Below are 16559 nucleotides of genomic sequence, written 5' to 3' on the forward strand. Positions count from 1 at the left end.
ATGACGCACATGATGAAGGAACAGGCATTAGAGTAGGTTCTAGACCAGAAGGGGTAGAAGATTTTAGCATAGATTCCAAAGAGCCCAAGGGGTCCATTGATAGAGTTCAGCATGGGAGAGGTCCATGAACTTGGATTGAAAAAGATTACATCCTTGTTTTCACTACCTCTAAGTCAAATTTAGCATTTCCTTCTATCATGCATGTAAGCAACAAATCACAGCAGTATTAGCAGAACCTGTGACTTTGTCACCAATAGAAATCAGTTATTTTTGTATTGCATTACAGTAGCAATATCTTGAAATACTGTTTAGACTCATTCACCATCTCAAAGTTACAATAGTTAATAGACGAATCTCTATCTCATTATTTAATGTTAAAAAAGAACTAATTCACAAAATAACTATTTTGATAATGATTCTACATAATTGGTATCCTTTGTAATCCTAAGTAATTTACTTTTTGTAGTTAAAAATATTCTTCTGAATAGGGGACCATAGTCTTCATCAGACTGCCAGAGAGGACCCTTGGCTAGACAGACATGGATACTAGTCCTGCCTGGGCCACTGGCTGCTTTGTGACATTGGCCTTGTTATTTCTCTCAGGGGCACGATCATCCCTGCTTGGCTCACTCCACAGGGTTGCTGGAGGAACAAATTAATTCTTGGCTGGAAAAGGGCTTTGGAAACTGTTGACAGCTTCCCAATTTTGCCAAAAGCCAGAGCAGAGTGCTTTGCACCTCATAGCTGAATCCCATGTCTCCAGGAGACCTCGATCCTTCCACAGGACTCCACCCTTTCTCTTTGCTCTCCATCTGATAAAGAGGCCAAAGTGCACCTCCATTAGAGTAGTCATCCAGTTCCCAGTTTCCAGAGATTCACAGCTGAGGGGAGGAATTTTCTGGAGGATAATAACAATTCCTTCCAGTTTTCATGTTTGACCTTACAGTGACCCTTGAAGACACTACCCCCTCAAAACTCTTCCCTTCTCCTTCAGATGGTGATCCCTCTGTGGCCATGGTCCCTGAATTTCCCCCTTCACTGCCGTGTCCTGTGATCGTCTGTCCAACTCCCCCACTATACTGTGTTTCTCCAGGGCAGACCCAGATCTGATCTCTCTCAGGGGCCCCAGAGCCCAGGTCAAGGCATGGCACACATCAGTATCTGAGGAGCTGACCTGGATGAAGAAAAGGAACCTGAAGCACAGAGAGAAAAAGCAGAGAAGGGGTAGAGCTAGGGCTTGAGCCCAGATCCCCTGATGCCCATGATTTATCCCATACACACTGAAAGCAAGGGATGGAGGAATTAGGGACTTCCAAGGCATCACATTAGCTATTTCCTACTCTACCCACTGCTGTGAGAAATGAGGAGAGCTAAATATTTTGTAATCTTGAGTGAGTCCCTGCCCATCTGTACAATGGGAGGTGTCAGATTCAGTGGCTTTCAAACCTTTTTGACCTGACTCAAAATAAGAAATGCATTTTACGTTGTGATCTGGACCACAGTACATAGAGACACATGTAAATGAAACAAACATTTTATGAAGGAATACTTAACTTTGCTATTTGCAGTACACATTTTCTATTCCATTAAATTTTTTTTTTTTTTAATGCCAGCTGTAACTCAGCAACTGATTACATGACCCATAGGTCCTTTTCAGCCCCAACACCCTGTGATTGGCTGCATGGGAAGTATTGACAACTAAAGTTCAGCAGTCCCTAGTCCTGGTTCAGTGTAATTGGGCCATACTGTGCACCTCTCAGAGCCTGGGTTTCCCCAGTGTACCCTGAGAGGGCAGACAGGCAGTCTCCAAAGGCTCCATACAGTTCCTTCAGATTGTGGTTCTCTGATCCTAGTGAGAACACTGACCTTGTGATCTAGAAATGATGTGTGAGAATGGAGAGGTGTGTTGGCTTTGCTCCCTGCTGGGTGGAGTTACCACCTGGACATCCACTAGCCCCCCTTGTCCTAGGCCAGTGTGGCAGAGTATGAACAGGGGAGCGTGAACATGTCAGTGCATGCGTTAGCTGCTCAGGGAAAGGAAGTGGCAGGCAAGGAAGCCAGAGGATGACAACATATAAAAGTCACTGGAAAAGAGGCGCTGCGAGAACCCCAGAAAGAGCAAGGGCTTGGGAACAAGACAGACCCACGTTAAAATCCCATGGGCTTAAGATCTCCGGAAAATGACTTTCATTTGACCCTAAGCTCTCAGTTATAAAATGAGTATGAAAATCCCTGGTCCTCTGGGTTGTTGTGAAGGTTAAGTGAGGTCGTGTATTGACCATCCCTATACTGACCCTACTGTGTGGTCGATGGCAGGTCCCCTGTCTGTGTCCTTCACTAGCCTGGGACTGAGCCGCACAGCGCCTAGCACAAGGGCGGGTGCTCAGCGCAGGTGTGGAATCCGAGCCGGTGGCTTCGATTCCCACTCTGCCACCCCGGACATGGGCTGTCTCTCTGAGCACCCAGCGCCCTAGTGCATAAACTGGGAACGTAGTGGGGTCGGTGGGGGACGCTGGCAGAGACGCGGGCGGCTCCCTCCTCCCGGCTCCCGCCCGCCTTCCCGCCGCTCTCCACGCCTTCCTCCTCCCGCCCTCTCCCTCCTCCATCTCCCCTCCTGCCGAGCCCTGTCGGCGTACCTGGTCGCCTCCCTCCGTCCTCGGGGACTCTAGGTCTCTAACCGCTGCGTCTCCGCGCCCCTCGCTGTGTCTTCCTCGTCTCTGCGTCAATCTCTGTCTCTCTGCTTATCTCTGCCTCTCTCCTTGTATCTTTCTCGGGCTCAGTTCTGTCTCCGTCCGTCCGTCTCTCGGCGTCCGTCTTCTGCTGCGGCTTCCGCGACCACAAGTACTGCTGCGACGACCCGCACAGCTTCTTCCCCTGCGAGCATAGCTGCACGTGGTGGCTCAGGTACTGGCCCTGGCCCTAACCCCACCTAGAACCCCACTCCAGTCTTAGCCCCCTTGCTCCATCCTCGGCCCAGCCGCCTGCTAAAGCCTCAGTCCTCATCCAGGTGCCCACCACAACGTCAGCACCGACACCCACCCAGTCGTTACCCCCTCAGGCTCTCGCCCTGTCACCAACCCAGCTCCCCCTGCGGCCGCTTCTCCGCTCCATTCCCCCATTTTGACCCAACCATTATTCAGATCCATCCTTGAACCTCACACCAACTCCACCCTGAAAAACCTTCACTTCATCCCCACTGCAGACGTCATCATCCACCCAACCTCAAATTACATAACAAGCCCCAGCCTAACAGCAAACTCCCATCTTGCAGCCTTCACAGGATACCCAAACTCCTCCCTTATCCAAGTACCCACCAGGGTCCCCTCCCTAATGCCATCATCAGCCTCACCCCTGACCTTACCCACTCCCCAGTACTTACTCTATCAGCAGCCCTAACCTCCGCCTCAGTCCTCCCTGCAACCCCACCTCAGCTCTCCTTCCCCACCCCACTCCAAACATTACCTAGACCTACACTCAAACCTCACTCTCAAGCCTTAATACCTCACCTGATGCTACACCCCAACTCAACCCGAGCCTCAGCCCAACCTCAATTCTTTTGTTCCCCCTCATATTGAGTCATTCTTTCAGCCACCCCCTCCTGAGACCTTAGCAATGCCAGACCCTGTGGTGAGTTCTGAGCTAAGGCAGAAGACCAGAGACTCAGAGTTGCCTCCAAGTTCATAATGAGACAATGACATAATGCCACTGCAGAAGCCAGATTAGTGTAATTTGGGTGAATCCCCACCACAGGACCTCAGTTTCCCCACTAGTTCAGAGAAGCAGGTGGTTAGGCCAGTGCTGACATTCCTGGAACCTAAGTGTGGGACTGAGAGGGCAACAGGTCTCCATCTCTGTGGGTCTCCAAAGGCCTCACCCAGAGAATAGGACCTGACCCTGAGCCTGCTCTGGGAAACAGGCATCAACAAAAATGGAGTGGGCTGCCTCAGTAGACAGTGATCTTCCTGTCTCTGGAGGTATGTGACCAGAGGCTGTATGCCTGCTGGGTGGGAAAGGACAGTCTGCCTCTAAAACCTCTCTGAGCCTCTGTCTTTTCATCTATCAGATGGGGAGGATGATTTCTGACTAGGGCAAGGACCAAATGAGATCAAGAGGTAAAATCAACTTGGCATATGCCACTAACAATTACAGATATTATTGGTTTTCTAGACTGCTCAATCTGTAATTCCAAAGGATTTTCAGAGGGCCAGGTTTTCAGATCCTGCACATTTGGCTGCTGTCACCTGGGGAATTATATTCATATATTCTCTGTTCATCCATATTTTCATTCATTCATTACAGCCTTTGCTTTGTGCCAGGTGCTAGGCTAGGCACTAGAGATACAGAAGTCAATGATTCCCTCTCTGAAGCGCTCACAGTCCATTTAAAGAGATATGACGTGCATCTATAGTATAACAATGGAGTATTTGTTGAAGACCCACTGTGTACTTAGTACTGAGCTGAGTATTGAAATATGACAGCGCTGACCTCCCTTTGAGGTATGGAAGCAGTGTGGAGCTTTGGGGCTGGTTAGAACCTGGTCCAAACTTTGGCTCTGTCCCTTATTAGCTATGTGAATTTGGGCAAATTATCTCCGAGTCTCTTTTGTCATCTTTAAAATGGCAATACTAATATCTGTCTCATGGAATTGTTGTGAGGATTAAGTACAATAATGCATGTGAAAGTGACTAGTGCATATAGTAGGTGCTCAATAAAAGGGAGTTCCCTTTCCCTGGTTCATAGGTGGGGAAAGTGAAGCTCAGAATATGAAAGTGAATTGTCCCAGATCTTCCAGCAATGTCATGGTAGACTGAGATTTAAAGAACATTACCTAACACCATCCAAGGGCTAGATGCATTCACACATTCACAACCCTGGCACATCTTCTCTCCATGTTACAGATGAGAAAACTTGAAAGAGGTTAAGTTACTATCTTAGAGTACCCCAGTGAGAGGAAGTGGCAGAACTGGGATGAAAACTCAGGCCTGTCTGGTCCCAAGCCCAGGCTTTACCTGCTGCACAAATGTCTAAATCTAGCCTGGCTCTCATAACCTGCTCTACTCAGATCACTTGAAAAGATACTCACTGACCCTCTGCTGTCTTCTGGACACTGTTGTAGCACTTGGAGACACAGACATGAGTAAACCCCTCAGCACCCAGCCAGGATCCCATCCCACTACTACCACCTCCTTTCCTATACACCCCTTGTGGTCCCTCTCCTTGCCTTGGACCCTCCTGAGACATAGAGTGCTTTAGTGGCTCAGACAATGAGCTAGAGGGTTGGATGGGGTGATCTCTGAGGTCACATTGCATGTTGTGTGCTTCCATTCTATGACCCCAAGGGCAGCTGAAAGGTTCTAGCCTGCAGGGCTGACTCTTCCTAGGCATGGCTATAATATGGTTCATAAACATCACTGACAATTGCAAAGTGGAGGAGGGGAACTGGGGTCCTCAGGACATTAGGTGATCAGTGTACTCCAAACCCTGTAACAACCCTTCCGGCATGGGATGTCAGAGCTCTGCCATTGCAGGGTGGAGACCTTGTTTTGTTCTGGACTCCATTTGGCCCTTTTCATGAAAGCTGGCCCTTAAAAACATGAAAATCAGCAGGTAAACACTGTTTCCTTGGATAGTGCTCAAGGAGAATTGCTGTCTTTAAAAGCATGTCTCAGGACTTCCCTGGTGGTACAGTGGTTAGGAATCCACCTGCCAATGCAGGGGACACGGGTTCGAGCCCTGGTCCAGGAAGCTCCCACCTGCTGCGGAGCAACTAAGCACGTGCGCCACAACTACTGAGCCTGTGCTCTAGAGCCCGTGAGCCACAACTACTGAGCCCACATGCCACAACAACTGAAGCCCATGCCCCTAGAGCCCATGCTCCGCAACGAGAGAAGCCATTGCAATGAGAAGCCCACGCACTGCATCAAAGAGTAGCCCTTGCTCACCGCAACCAGAGAAAGCCCACGTGCAGCAATGAAGACCCAACGCAACCAAAAATAAATAAATAAAATAAATAAATTTATTTTAAAAAAAAGCATGTCTCAGGAAATGAAGACTCCCTGTGGAGAAGCAGCTGGTGCTATCACATGTCTGGCTGACTTTCCAAACATCCTTTATCAGTAGTTCTGTTTTTTATCAGGATGTGAGCCAAAGGCAGCAGCCTTGCTGGAGGGCAGAACTGGCGGTCAGGCACTGTATATACACTATCTCATTTAATCTTTATGGACACTTGGTGATATAGTAACTTTTATGAATGAAGAAAATGAAGCTCAAAAGGTGAAGGATTTTTCAGCTTATATGTGAGAGAACCGGGATTCACACTTAGAACTGTCTGACTCAAAAACCCTAACAAATGTTAGACCATCCCTCCAGTTCTTTCCTAGAAGTCACGGTGGGTTACCTATCTTTCAGAGTCATAGATCTGTGAAATCCTAGAAGGCTAGCAGCTCTTCAATCCAATTTCCCATCATAGGCAGGAATCTCTAACTTCATTGAAAGGTGGATTCATACAGGTCTTGCGCAAACCTGTCGGACAATAAGAAACTTACCACCTCTTGAGGCAGTACATTCACCATGGGACAACTCTGATCATTTGAAGTTCATCTTATACTGAGTACAGATTTTCCCCCTTGGACCCTCCCTTGTTCCCAGCTCTGTCCTTGGGAGCTGGTTCCTCTGTTCCCAGACAGACCATCAGAGCAGTGCCCACTACCTGACTGACCGCTGATCTGGAATATATCCCCCCAGCTTGCTCACCCACTCCTCAAAGGATTCTACTTTTACAGGGCTTTTTCCAGCTAGGTGCCCATGGATGTCCCTTGTAAAGGGTGTGGTCCCAACCTGAGCACGAGTCTTCCAGATAACAGCCTTATAAACAGTGAGTATATCTCAAGAAAGGAAATAATACTTAGTTAAATACTAAACTAAAAAGTAGTAGGGCTTCCCTGGTGGCGCAGTGGTTGAGAATCTGCCTGCCAATGCAGGGGACACGGGTTCGAGCCCTGGTCTGGGAAGATCCCACATGCCGCAGAGCAACTGGGCCCATGAGCCACAACTACTGAGCCTGCGTGTCTGGAGCTTGTGCTCTGCAACAACAGAGGCCGCGATAGTGAAAGGCCCGCGCACCGCGATGAAGAGTGGCCCCCGCTCTCTGCAACTAGAGAAAGCCCTTGCACAGAAACGAAGACCCAACGCAGCAAAAATAAACAAATAAATAAATTTATTTAAAAAAAATAATAAAAAATAAAAAGTAGTAAACTAGTACTAAAGAACTAAAAAGTACTATATGCTCAACGTGGAAAATGTAGAAAGGACAGGAGAAACAAAAAAGGAAAGCAACCGTGAGAGATCCAGTGTCTTAGCTTGGACTCCCCAGAACACTTGGAGACAAGGATTTGAGGGCAGGTAGTTTATATGACAAGCAATCCTAGAAAATACTGGTACAGGGTGGGGAAGTGAGATGGGAAAGGGAAGGAGCTAATAATGGTGTGTTACCAAGCAAGTCACCACCAAGGGCCACCAGAGCTTAAACTACTGAACTCTGCCAGCCAGTGTAGAACATACTTTCAGAGTCATCCCATCTGAGGGCCAGGAAGCTGGGTATTTACATACCAATTTCTGTCAGTCATTGGCTGTGTGCTGGTGGGAGAAGGGAGGCATTAATTTTCCTGTACTTTTGACCTGTTCAACGTGCAGACAGAGACTGTTCTGGGCCCAAGAAAGCCCTCAGACAAAGAGATACATTTGTGGGCTTTTGAAACCCTGGCCAGAATATTTCACAACTGTAAGACTCAATGGGACACAGACAGGACATCACAGCCTGTACTACTCCCAGAGACAGCCCCTTAGCATTTTAGTGTATTTCCATCCAAACTTACCTATGTTATGTTATGCATGTATATGTTATGTTTATTTATTTAAGTTAGGACTACACTATATAATTAGTAGTGGGTCCTGCTTTTTTCACTTAACATTATCTCATCAGAATTTATCCTTGATCTTAAATATTATTTGAAAACATGTTGTTAATGGCTCTATACTAGTCCATTGCAGGGATATCCAATAATTTATTTAGCCTTGGGAAAACAGACTCTCCAAAGCTCTAAGGTGTTTCTGTTTAGTGGAAGTTAGCCATCAGCTAGCTGGGAGTGAGATCCAACAGAAATGGCAAAGGCAGGAATCTGAGGCTGGGGTCAGGGCTGGGGGTGGGGGTGTGGGCAGAAAAGCTGCAGGAATCACAGGCAGAAAGCACACACAAACAATCCTGGTGCTACCTATCCCTTACTATTGGGAGAACATCCCACAGTGTTTGACACAAAGTAGGTACTCAATAATAGTTACTAAGTGCCTACTATGTGCTGGAGCTTGTACAAGGAGAGAACAAAGCCAGTTAAACATGGTCTCAGTCTCCCTACAAAGAACACATGAGGAATATGTTGAACTTCTATGCACCAAGAATATTATGTATATCATTCATCCTCACTACCACCTGTGAGGTGCTGTGTTTTGATCATTCTCACTTTTCAGACAAAGAAGCTGAGGCTCAAAAGACTAAGTAATTTCATCAAGATCTCACATCGAGTTAGGTACAGACCTGGGTCCTAAACCAGGTGGGTCTGTAAGAGTTCCAAAGCTCTTTGTTCTTTCCCTACCACATTGGGCTGCCTGACCAAGTAGGAAGTGCTAAAGGTCCAGAGTAGGTGTCCTGGCTGGGTGGGCCTGGCCTGGAAGAAGAAAGGAGAGAGAAAGAGCACCAAGGAAAGCATTGAGGAGGAGACATTTGAGATGGGCCTTCAAGGACAGATAAAATTCTGATGTGGGGAGATGATGGGAGAGATCATGTGAAACAGGAAAGACAGTGGCCCCCCCAAAATGAGCCAGAAGGTAGTTGTCTGGAGACCAGGTGACCAAGGCCTGACTTGGGGCAGAGGCAGTGAGGTTGCGGGGTGAGGGACCAGCAGCAGGGAGGTGTTCTAGACATGGAGTCCACACTGGTGCGATGACCCACTAGAGACTGGGTCAGAAATTACCTTGAGGCTGGAAGGACAGCGGGTATTGAACTAAGGCCTGCTATGTGTCTTGATTTTTGATAAATTTATTTATTTTTGGCTGCGTTGGGTCTTTGTTGCTACGTGCAGGCTTTCTCTAGTTGCGGCGAGCAGGGGCTACTCTTCGTTGCAGTATGCAGGCTTCTCATTGCGGTGGCTTCTCTTGTTGTGGAGCATGGGCTCTAGGCACACGGGCTTCAGTAGTTGTGGCACATGGGCTCAGTAGTTGTGGCTCACGGGCTCTAGAGCGCAGGCTCAGTAGTTGTAGCGCACGGGCTTAAGTGCTCTGCGGCATGTGGGATCTTCCTGGACCAGAGCTTGAACCAGTGTCCCCTGCATTGGCAGGTGGATTCTTAACCACTGTGCCACCAGGGGAGTCCTTTGATTTTTAAGAAACAGCAGTGTGGGGAGGGCTCTTTAAGATCATCTCTAGCTTCCTGGGGTGGGAGCAGGTTGAGGAAAGGAGAGGAGAAGAAAGGGAACACATACTGAGTCCCAACTACATGGTGACACTGAGCCATGTCAAGTTATGTATATGGTGAGTACTTGCCACATACTTGATGCTCTTTCCCATGCTTAGGCCCAGAAAGCCTGTTTAAGGCAAGGAGAGACAGAACAAAAGTTAAAGTCGGCTGATTCCTATAACACCTACAATACTTCTCGTATAACATGCTGCTTCCCAAGTCCTTTCCTGACCCTCTGTTCCCTTACGGTTTTCTCTCCCCAGTATTGGTGCTCTTGTGGGCCTGTCCATAGCAGCAGTGGTCCTCCTGGCCTTCATTGTCACCGCCTGTGTGCTTTGTTACCTGTTCATCAGCTCAAAACCCCACACAAAGTTGGACCCAGGATTAAGCTTACAGACTACAGGTAAGAAAGAGGTCACATGATTTCCTTGTATTCAGCAGGTTAGCACCTTTGCAGAGGGGAGATATTTAGAAATGACGTTTGGAACATTTGCCTCATAAGTGTTTCTGGAATACTCTGAAGCAGCAGCACATTTCTCAGGAAGTTCATGATATGAACATTTCCATCCCAAACTCTTCCATGTGCTCCTTGTTAATCAAAATCATTTGATTATAGTCAGCATCCTATCTGTTACAGGAAGATGTTATTAAACATCCTACAATATATAGGACAGCACCCTACAATAAAGAATTATCTGACCCAGAATGTCAATAGTGCTGATGTTGAGAAACCCTAGAATAGAAAGAGGCTCCAGAAACAGACTAATTAAAGAATATAATAACATGAATAAAATATTTAATTTTAAAAATAAGGGAAATATTGACAAATTTGCCTACATCAAATACAAATAGACATCAAATACAAATAATACAAAAGATACCGTACATAAAGTTAAAAAACAAGTGGACTGCAAAGATATAAATACACACACGGTCAGTCAATCCTAATTATTTGCAGTTTCGATACTTGTGAATTTGCCTACTTGCTAGAATTAATTTGTAACCTCAAAAATCAATACTTTCAGTGTTTTTGAGGTCATGTGCAGATGTGGATGTGCACAGAGCAACAAAAAATTTGAGTTGCCCTATCACACACATTCTCAGCTGAGGTTGAACAAGGAAGGCCAGGCTCTGCCTTCTTGTTTCTGCTCTTATACAGTAAACAAGTGTCCTTTTCGTGGTATATTTAGTGCCACATATTTGCATTTTTATGATTTTTGTTGGCGGTTTCGCTGTTGAAAATGACCCCCAAATTAACGCTGAAGTTCTGTCTAGTATTCCTCAGCACAAGGCTGTCATGTGCCTTATGGAAAAAATACATGTGTTCAGTACACTTTGCTCAGACAGGAGGTATAGTGCTGTTGGCCATGAGTTAAATGTTAATGAATTAGCAATATATATTAAATAAGGTGTTTTGTTTTTTTTTTTTTTTTTATAAATAAGCACAAGCCTCTTGTCAGTTAACAACAGCCTGTATTTATTTATTTATTTTTTATAATATTTATTTATTTATTATTTTTGGCTGTATTGGGTCTTCGTTTCTGTGTGAGGGCTTTCTCTAGTTGCGGCAAGCGGGGGCCACTCTTCATCGCGGTGCGCGGGCCTCTCACTGTCGTGGCCTCTCTTGTTGCGGAGCACAGGCTCCAGACGCACAGGCTCAGTAGTTGTGGCTCACGGGTCCAGTCGCTCCGCGGCATGTGGGATCCTCCCAGACCAGGGCTCGAACCCGCGTCCCCTGCACTGGCAGGCAGACTCTCAACCACTGCGCCACCAGGGAAGCCCCAAATAAGGTGTTTTTAAACAGAAACACACACAAAACAAAGTTATATATTGATTGACTGACAAAAATGTGACCAGAGGCTCACAGGAACCTAACTTTGTATTTCCCCAAGGAGCAATAATTCAGTATTCGCTAATTCAGTGTTTGTGGTGACTTTTTAGAACATAACTACAACGACTAATGAGAATCAACTGTATCTAAAATAGAGACAGGATTGATATCCAGAATATATAAGCATATCTTTGAACAAGTGAGAAAAACATAATCCACTAAAAAATACAAATGCCCAACACACATGAAAAGATGCTCAACCTTACTAATAATCAGGAGAATGCAATTTAAGAATGACATACCTTTTTAAAAATGATTACATTGGCAAAAATCCAAAAATGGATCACATTAATAGTGAGAAGGTTACATGGGGGGAATGGATACTCTCATATACCACTGATAAGAATAAATTGGTAAAACCACTTTGTAGAGCAATTTGGCACTGTCCATTTAAACTAAAAATGTACATACCCTATAACTCAGTAATTCCACTTTTCTAATTATCTGCCTTAGAGATATAGTTGCACTAGGAGAGGACTTGTAAAGATGGATTCCATGACAGCTTGTCACACTGGAAACAAACTAAATGTCCATCAGTAGAGGAATAATAAAATATGATACTGCAGTTAAAAGGAATGAATTAGCTCTAAATAGACCATCTCATTTGCTCTTCACAATAACCATGCAGAGTACAGAACTTATTACTATCCATTTTACAGATCAGGAAACCGAGGCCTCGGTCACCTAGTGAGTGAGTGACAGAGCCAACTCCATCTCCACCTTCCTTCCTCTCCTTATCCCTGCTGAGAAAGGGAAGTCCCTACTTTATACCAGATACCATTTGAAACTTTACATGCACTATCTTGTCCAATTTTCCAAACTACCCCAGTGAGGTAGGTGTTATTGTCACCCATGTTACAGATGTGAAAACCAGGTTCCAGAGAGGTCAGATGACTTGCCCAAGGGGTCACAGTTTGTAAATTGTGGAGCTGGAATTCAAATATGTGTGTTTTTCTGCCTCCAAAGTCCTACTCTTTCTGCCTCACCAGGCCAGGGGTGTGGGGTGCTCCTGCTGTGCCCTGCTCCCCTCATCTCCCCCCACCCTATCCCCTGGAGCCTTTCTAACTCAGGGAACACAGTTCACCCGTGCGTCTGTCCTGTGAATGAAAACCACCCTCCTGCTTTTCACTGCTCAGCCACCAGCTGGATTATTCAATTATTCAGTCACCAGGGTTTGACACAGCTTGTGTTCTTGCTTTTTGCTTCTTACTTTTCAGATGGAAAATGCATTTCCTGACTGTTCACTAAATGACAGTTTTTGGCTCTCTCTGCCTTTTGCCCAAACTCAGCTCTTAGTTCCTCCCTTTCTTCTTCATTAAGTGCTGTCCTCTCCTTCCTCTGAACCCACAGCATCAACCCAGGAGCCTCTTGTCCCTCCTGCATCTGAGATGTTTACAGGCCGCTACCTTACACTCATCAGAGCTTGCCCCCTTACACAGACTTTCATCTTTTTCCGTCTCCTTCTCTAGTAGGACATGTAGAGAGATCATTAGCCCCATTTTACAGGAGAGGAAATCAAGGCTCAACCAAGGGAAGTGAATGGCCAAGTCTACACAGCTGGTGAGCATGTATTGCTGGGATGTCAACCCCGATCTCCCGACTCTAAAGCCCACACTCATTGCACATGGTACCTGGGGTCCTGATCTCTGAGTCTGGGGGCAAGGACGGGATGGGGAGTTCCTTGGCAAGAGCAGAGTGGAAATAGAACAGAGCTTCTGAAAATAGGCTCCTTCTGCTGCCCAGATGTTCTGTACTGTCCCATTACCCCCACCCTACCCCATCCCTCAAACTTGGGATGCAACAAAGACCGTAAACTTCTTTATTCTTGTACTTTGTGAGGAACTATCTTGATCAGAAGGCTGACCGAGCTTCTACGTTTGTGCTAGGCACTATGCCCCAAGGACTTTAAACATATTATCCCATTTAACCCGTTCAACTACTCTACCAGGTGGTTATTATCAATCCTATTTTACAGATGAGGTGAGTGAGGTAAGTGTGGAATTGATATTCCAACCTAGGTACCTTTAATAAGAGACAAAACGTGGGGGAAAAAAAAAAAGAAAGACAAGAGTTCAGTTCTCATCCTCCTCTGAAAAGTGTTGGTGGGGATATCATTCATCAGCCATTCTCACTAACTCATAGGGCTCCTAGAAATCAAGTCTGATGTTCTCACTGTATCAATGGGTTGCTGAGGCCCAGAAAGGGACATTCATGTGCCCAAGGTCACCCAGGCAACTGGCCAAGCCTTTGCCTCCTTGGCCAAAGATCTTTTCCCGTACCAGGCCCTCTTACCTTCCAGGAAGGGTTCCACTTCCTCAGAGCCCACTGCTTTTTAATTAACCACACTTGGGGAGGTAGTACCTATGACCCAAACAAGCCTCAGTGATGGGTCAGTCTTGACTCATCTCCAAGCAGGGAGAGAATCTGAGAACTCCTTTGCTGGCTGGTCACTACAGGCTAATACCCCAGGTAATGGGAGGACTGGCCGAAAGGTCCCTGGAGAAAGGTGGGAAAGCACAACCCTGGGCTGGGGTGTCAGAGAACCTGGCTCTAATCCTGGCTTTGTCACTCTCATTGTGTGGCCTTAGGCAAGTCACTTCTCTCTGGGCCTCAGTTTACTCTGTAAAATGTGTACAATAATACCCACTAAGAAAGCTGTAAACCTAGAGGTGATGCTTACATAGGAGCTACTTAGTCTCCGATACATGGTAGACTTTTAACAATGAGTAACCCTCATTTTTATTATTATTAGGCACTTAGATTTTTACATGTTAGTCTCCTCAACCTGTCTGTTAATATCTCAAATATAGGAACCATGTCTAGGAAGTGCCTTTGTATCCCCAGCACCTAACAGAGTTCCTAACCTATACTAAGGGTATGCTTGCTCTGTGGAAAGAGCCCAAGCTTTGGAATCAAGCAGAATGGAAAGTGTATCCTGGATCCAATACTTAATACCTGCGTCAGTGCTAACCTTCTCTGTCTGGGCCTCAGTTATTTATCTATAACATGGAATAAAAACACCCACCTCAGAGAGTTGTTAGGAGAATCGATAAGATTGTTGTACCAGCATGTTTTAGCAAAACATGGATCTTATTGTAACTTGAAAATTGAACTTTTTATATTTGCCTTGAGGCATCCTCCTCTTCAAGTGCCTCTTGGCTAGCACCTTTATAAGATAGAACTCCCTCCCCCAGGCTTCAGGCACCACTGAGGGACTTTAATAACTTTCATTATATATTAGCCAGAGGAAGAGGCAGAAATATATATGTGTACTCAAGAGTTGGACCATTGCCTATTCTGCTGGTTTCCCTGGAAGGGAATTGAAGGGTTGTGGAACTGAAGGCCCTGGGATTCCCTCACATATGTGAGGGAATCCGTGGGATCTGGGGAAGATAATCATATAAAAAAAGACATGCTGGGTCCATAAGTTCAGTATGAACCTGCATTATGATGTATCTGCCAAAAAAGGGTGAGTGGAAGCTCAGATTACATTAACAGAATTATAGAGTCTGGAAGCAAGAGAATGATGGTCCTTCTTTACTCCCAGTTGAATAGAATGCATCAGCCGTCACAGCTCAGAGGTAACATTTTAGCATCCACTCCACAGGTTCCCAACTTTGGGTTCCAAATATATCACCCAAGGGTCCCCAAATATAGCAATGAGGATTCTTGAGCAATTTCCAATATTTCAAAGGTTTTACTGGGACCAAGTTTCTTTGTTTTGAGCTAGAATTATATTAGTCCAAGGAGGGTAATTAGCACGCACTCTTTCCTGCTAATCAGAACTCTTTAATAGAAAATGGGAGGGGGGCAGCTAGTACCTAATAAAGGCAGTCTATTATACAGACAGAATCCTTTACAATTTGGAATTCCAGGGAAAAGAAAGAGAAAAACAAGACCAGCCCTACTTTCTACCCCATTTTATAGAATAGTAACTGAGATCCAGAGAGGAGAAGAAGTTAGCCCAAGGTAGCACAATGATTTAATATCAGAATGAGGATTTGAGCCAAGGTTTTATAGCTCCTAGAAGCCCAAGGATTCCCCCTGAACCCTGACTGCCAGCTGCTCAGAGACCCACAATTTCAGAGGAACTTTGACCAATCAGAAGGTGATCAGAGACAGGTGACCAGCTTGGTCTGAGAACCAGATTATGTGAGTATCGGCTGAAGAGCTGGGGCCATTTGGCCTCAAGCAAAGGAGTCTCAGGGTTCACAGCCTAGGACCTCCAGTCTCTGCAAGGCTACCCTGGGGCGCGAGGAAGAGACATTTTGAGAGAAACCAGAGAACAGAGTTGGGATCAGTGGGGGAAGCCATAGGAAGGCAGATGTTGATTCAATAAAGCTGGGTCTTTCTTAGAATAAGACCTGAAATACTTTTGTAAAGCGCACCCTCATCACCGTGGGTCATATTTAGTTCATCAATTGTAACTCTTGGTTTAAAAAAAAAAGAGCATCCCCAAGCCTGGAAGGTAACCAGGAAAAGGCTAAATGTGGGATTCAGTGAAAGAGATTTTTGCATTGAATAGAAGATTGAACTAAATCCCTGTACCAAATGGAATGCCTTAAAATGCAAGCTTAAATAACAAAGGACCCCAAAGAATCTGCAAAACAGACACAGAGAGATGCACAAAACAACCTCCTAGACCTAATAAGTGCATTCAGCATGGTCATAGTATGTAAGGTCAGACCCAAACATCAATTGTATTTATATATACCAGCAACAAACAACTGGAGACCAAAATTTTAAATATAATATCATCTCTAGTCACTCCGAAAAAAAAGAAATACTCTGGTATAAAACTAACAAAACACGTACAGGAGCTATACGATAAAAAATGCAAAATGCTAATGAAGAAAAGCAAAGAAGACTTAAATAAATGGAGCTAGAACACATATTAAAGCCACAATGAGATACCACTTCTCATCTATCAGAACCCTAAAATAAAAACATTGACAATCCAAAGTGAGGATATGGAACAACTGGATCTCTTATATACTTCTAGTGGGAATTACAATGGTATAGCCACTTCAGAAGACAGTTTGGTGTTTTCATAAAGTTAAACATACTTACTATATGTATTAGTTTCCTATGGCCACTGTAACAAATTACCACAAACTTGGTGGCTTAACATAATAGACATGTATTCTCTCACAGTTCCGA

The 16559-nt window shown here is 45.3% G+C and overlaps 1 protein-coding gene across 1 annotated transcript in view; it reads left to right on the forward strand.

Annotated features, from left to right (window-relative positions):
* SHISAL2A (shisa like 2A) overlaps positions 1 to 16559 on the forward strand; it is a 62137-nt gene continuing 45578 nt past the window's right edge. Inside the window, 4 exon segments of the mRNA XM_068537536.1 lie at positions 1 to 32; positions 1094 to 1224; positions 2781 to 2904; positions 9772 to 9911. Coding sequence (XP_068393637.1) covers positions 1 to 32; positions 1094 to 1224; positions 2781 to 2904; positions 9772 to 9911 — 427 coding nt within the window.

This window comes from Eschrichtius robustus, chromosome 3, assembly GCF_028021215.1.
Source record: "Eschrichtius robustus isolate mEscRob2 chromosome 3, mEscRob2.pri, whole genome shotgun sequence".
Classification (NCBI taxonomy): domain Eukaryota; kingdom Metazoa; phylum Chordata; class Mammalia; order Artiodactyla; family Eschrichtiidae; genus Eschrichtius; species Eschrichtius robustus.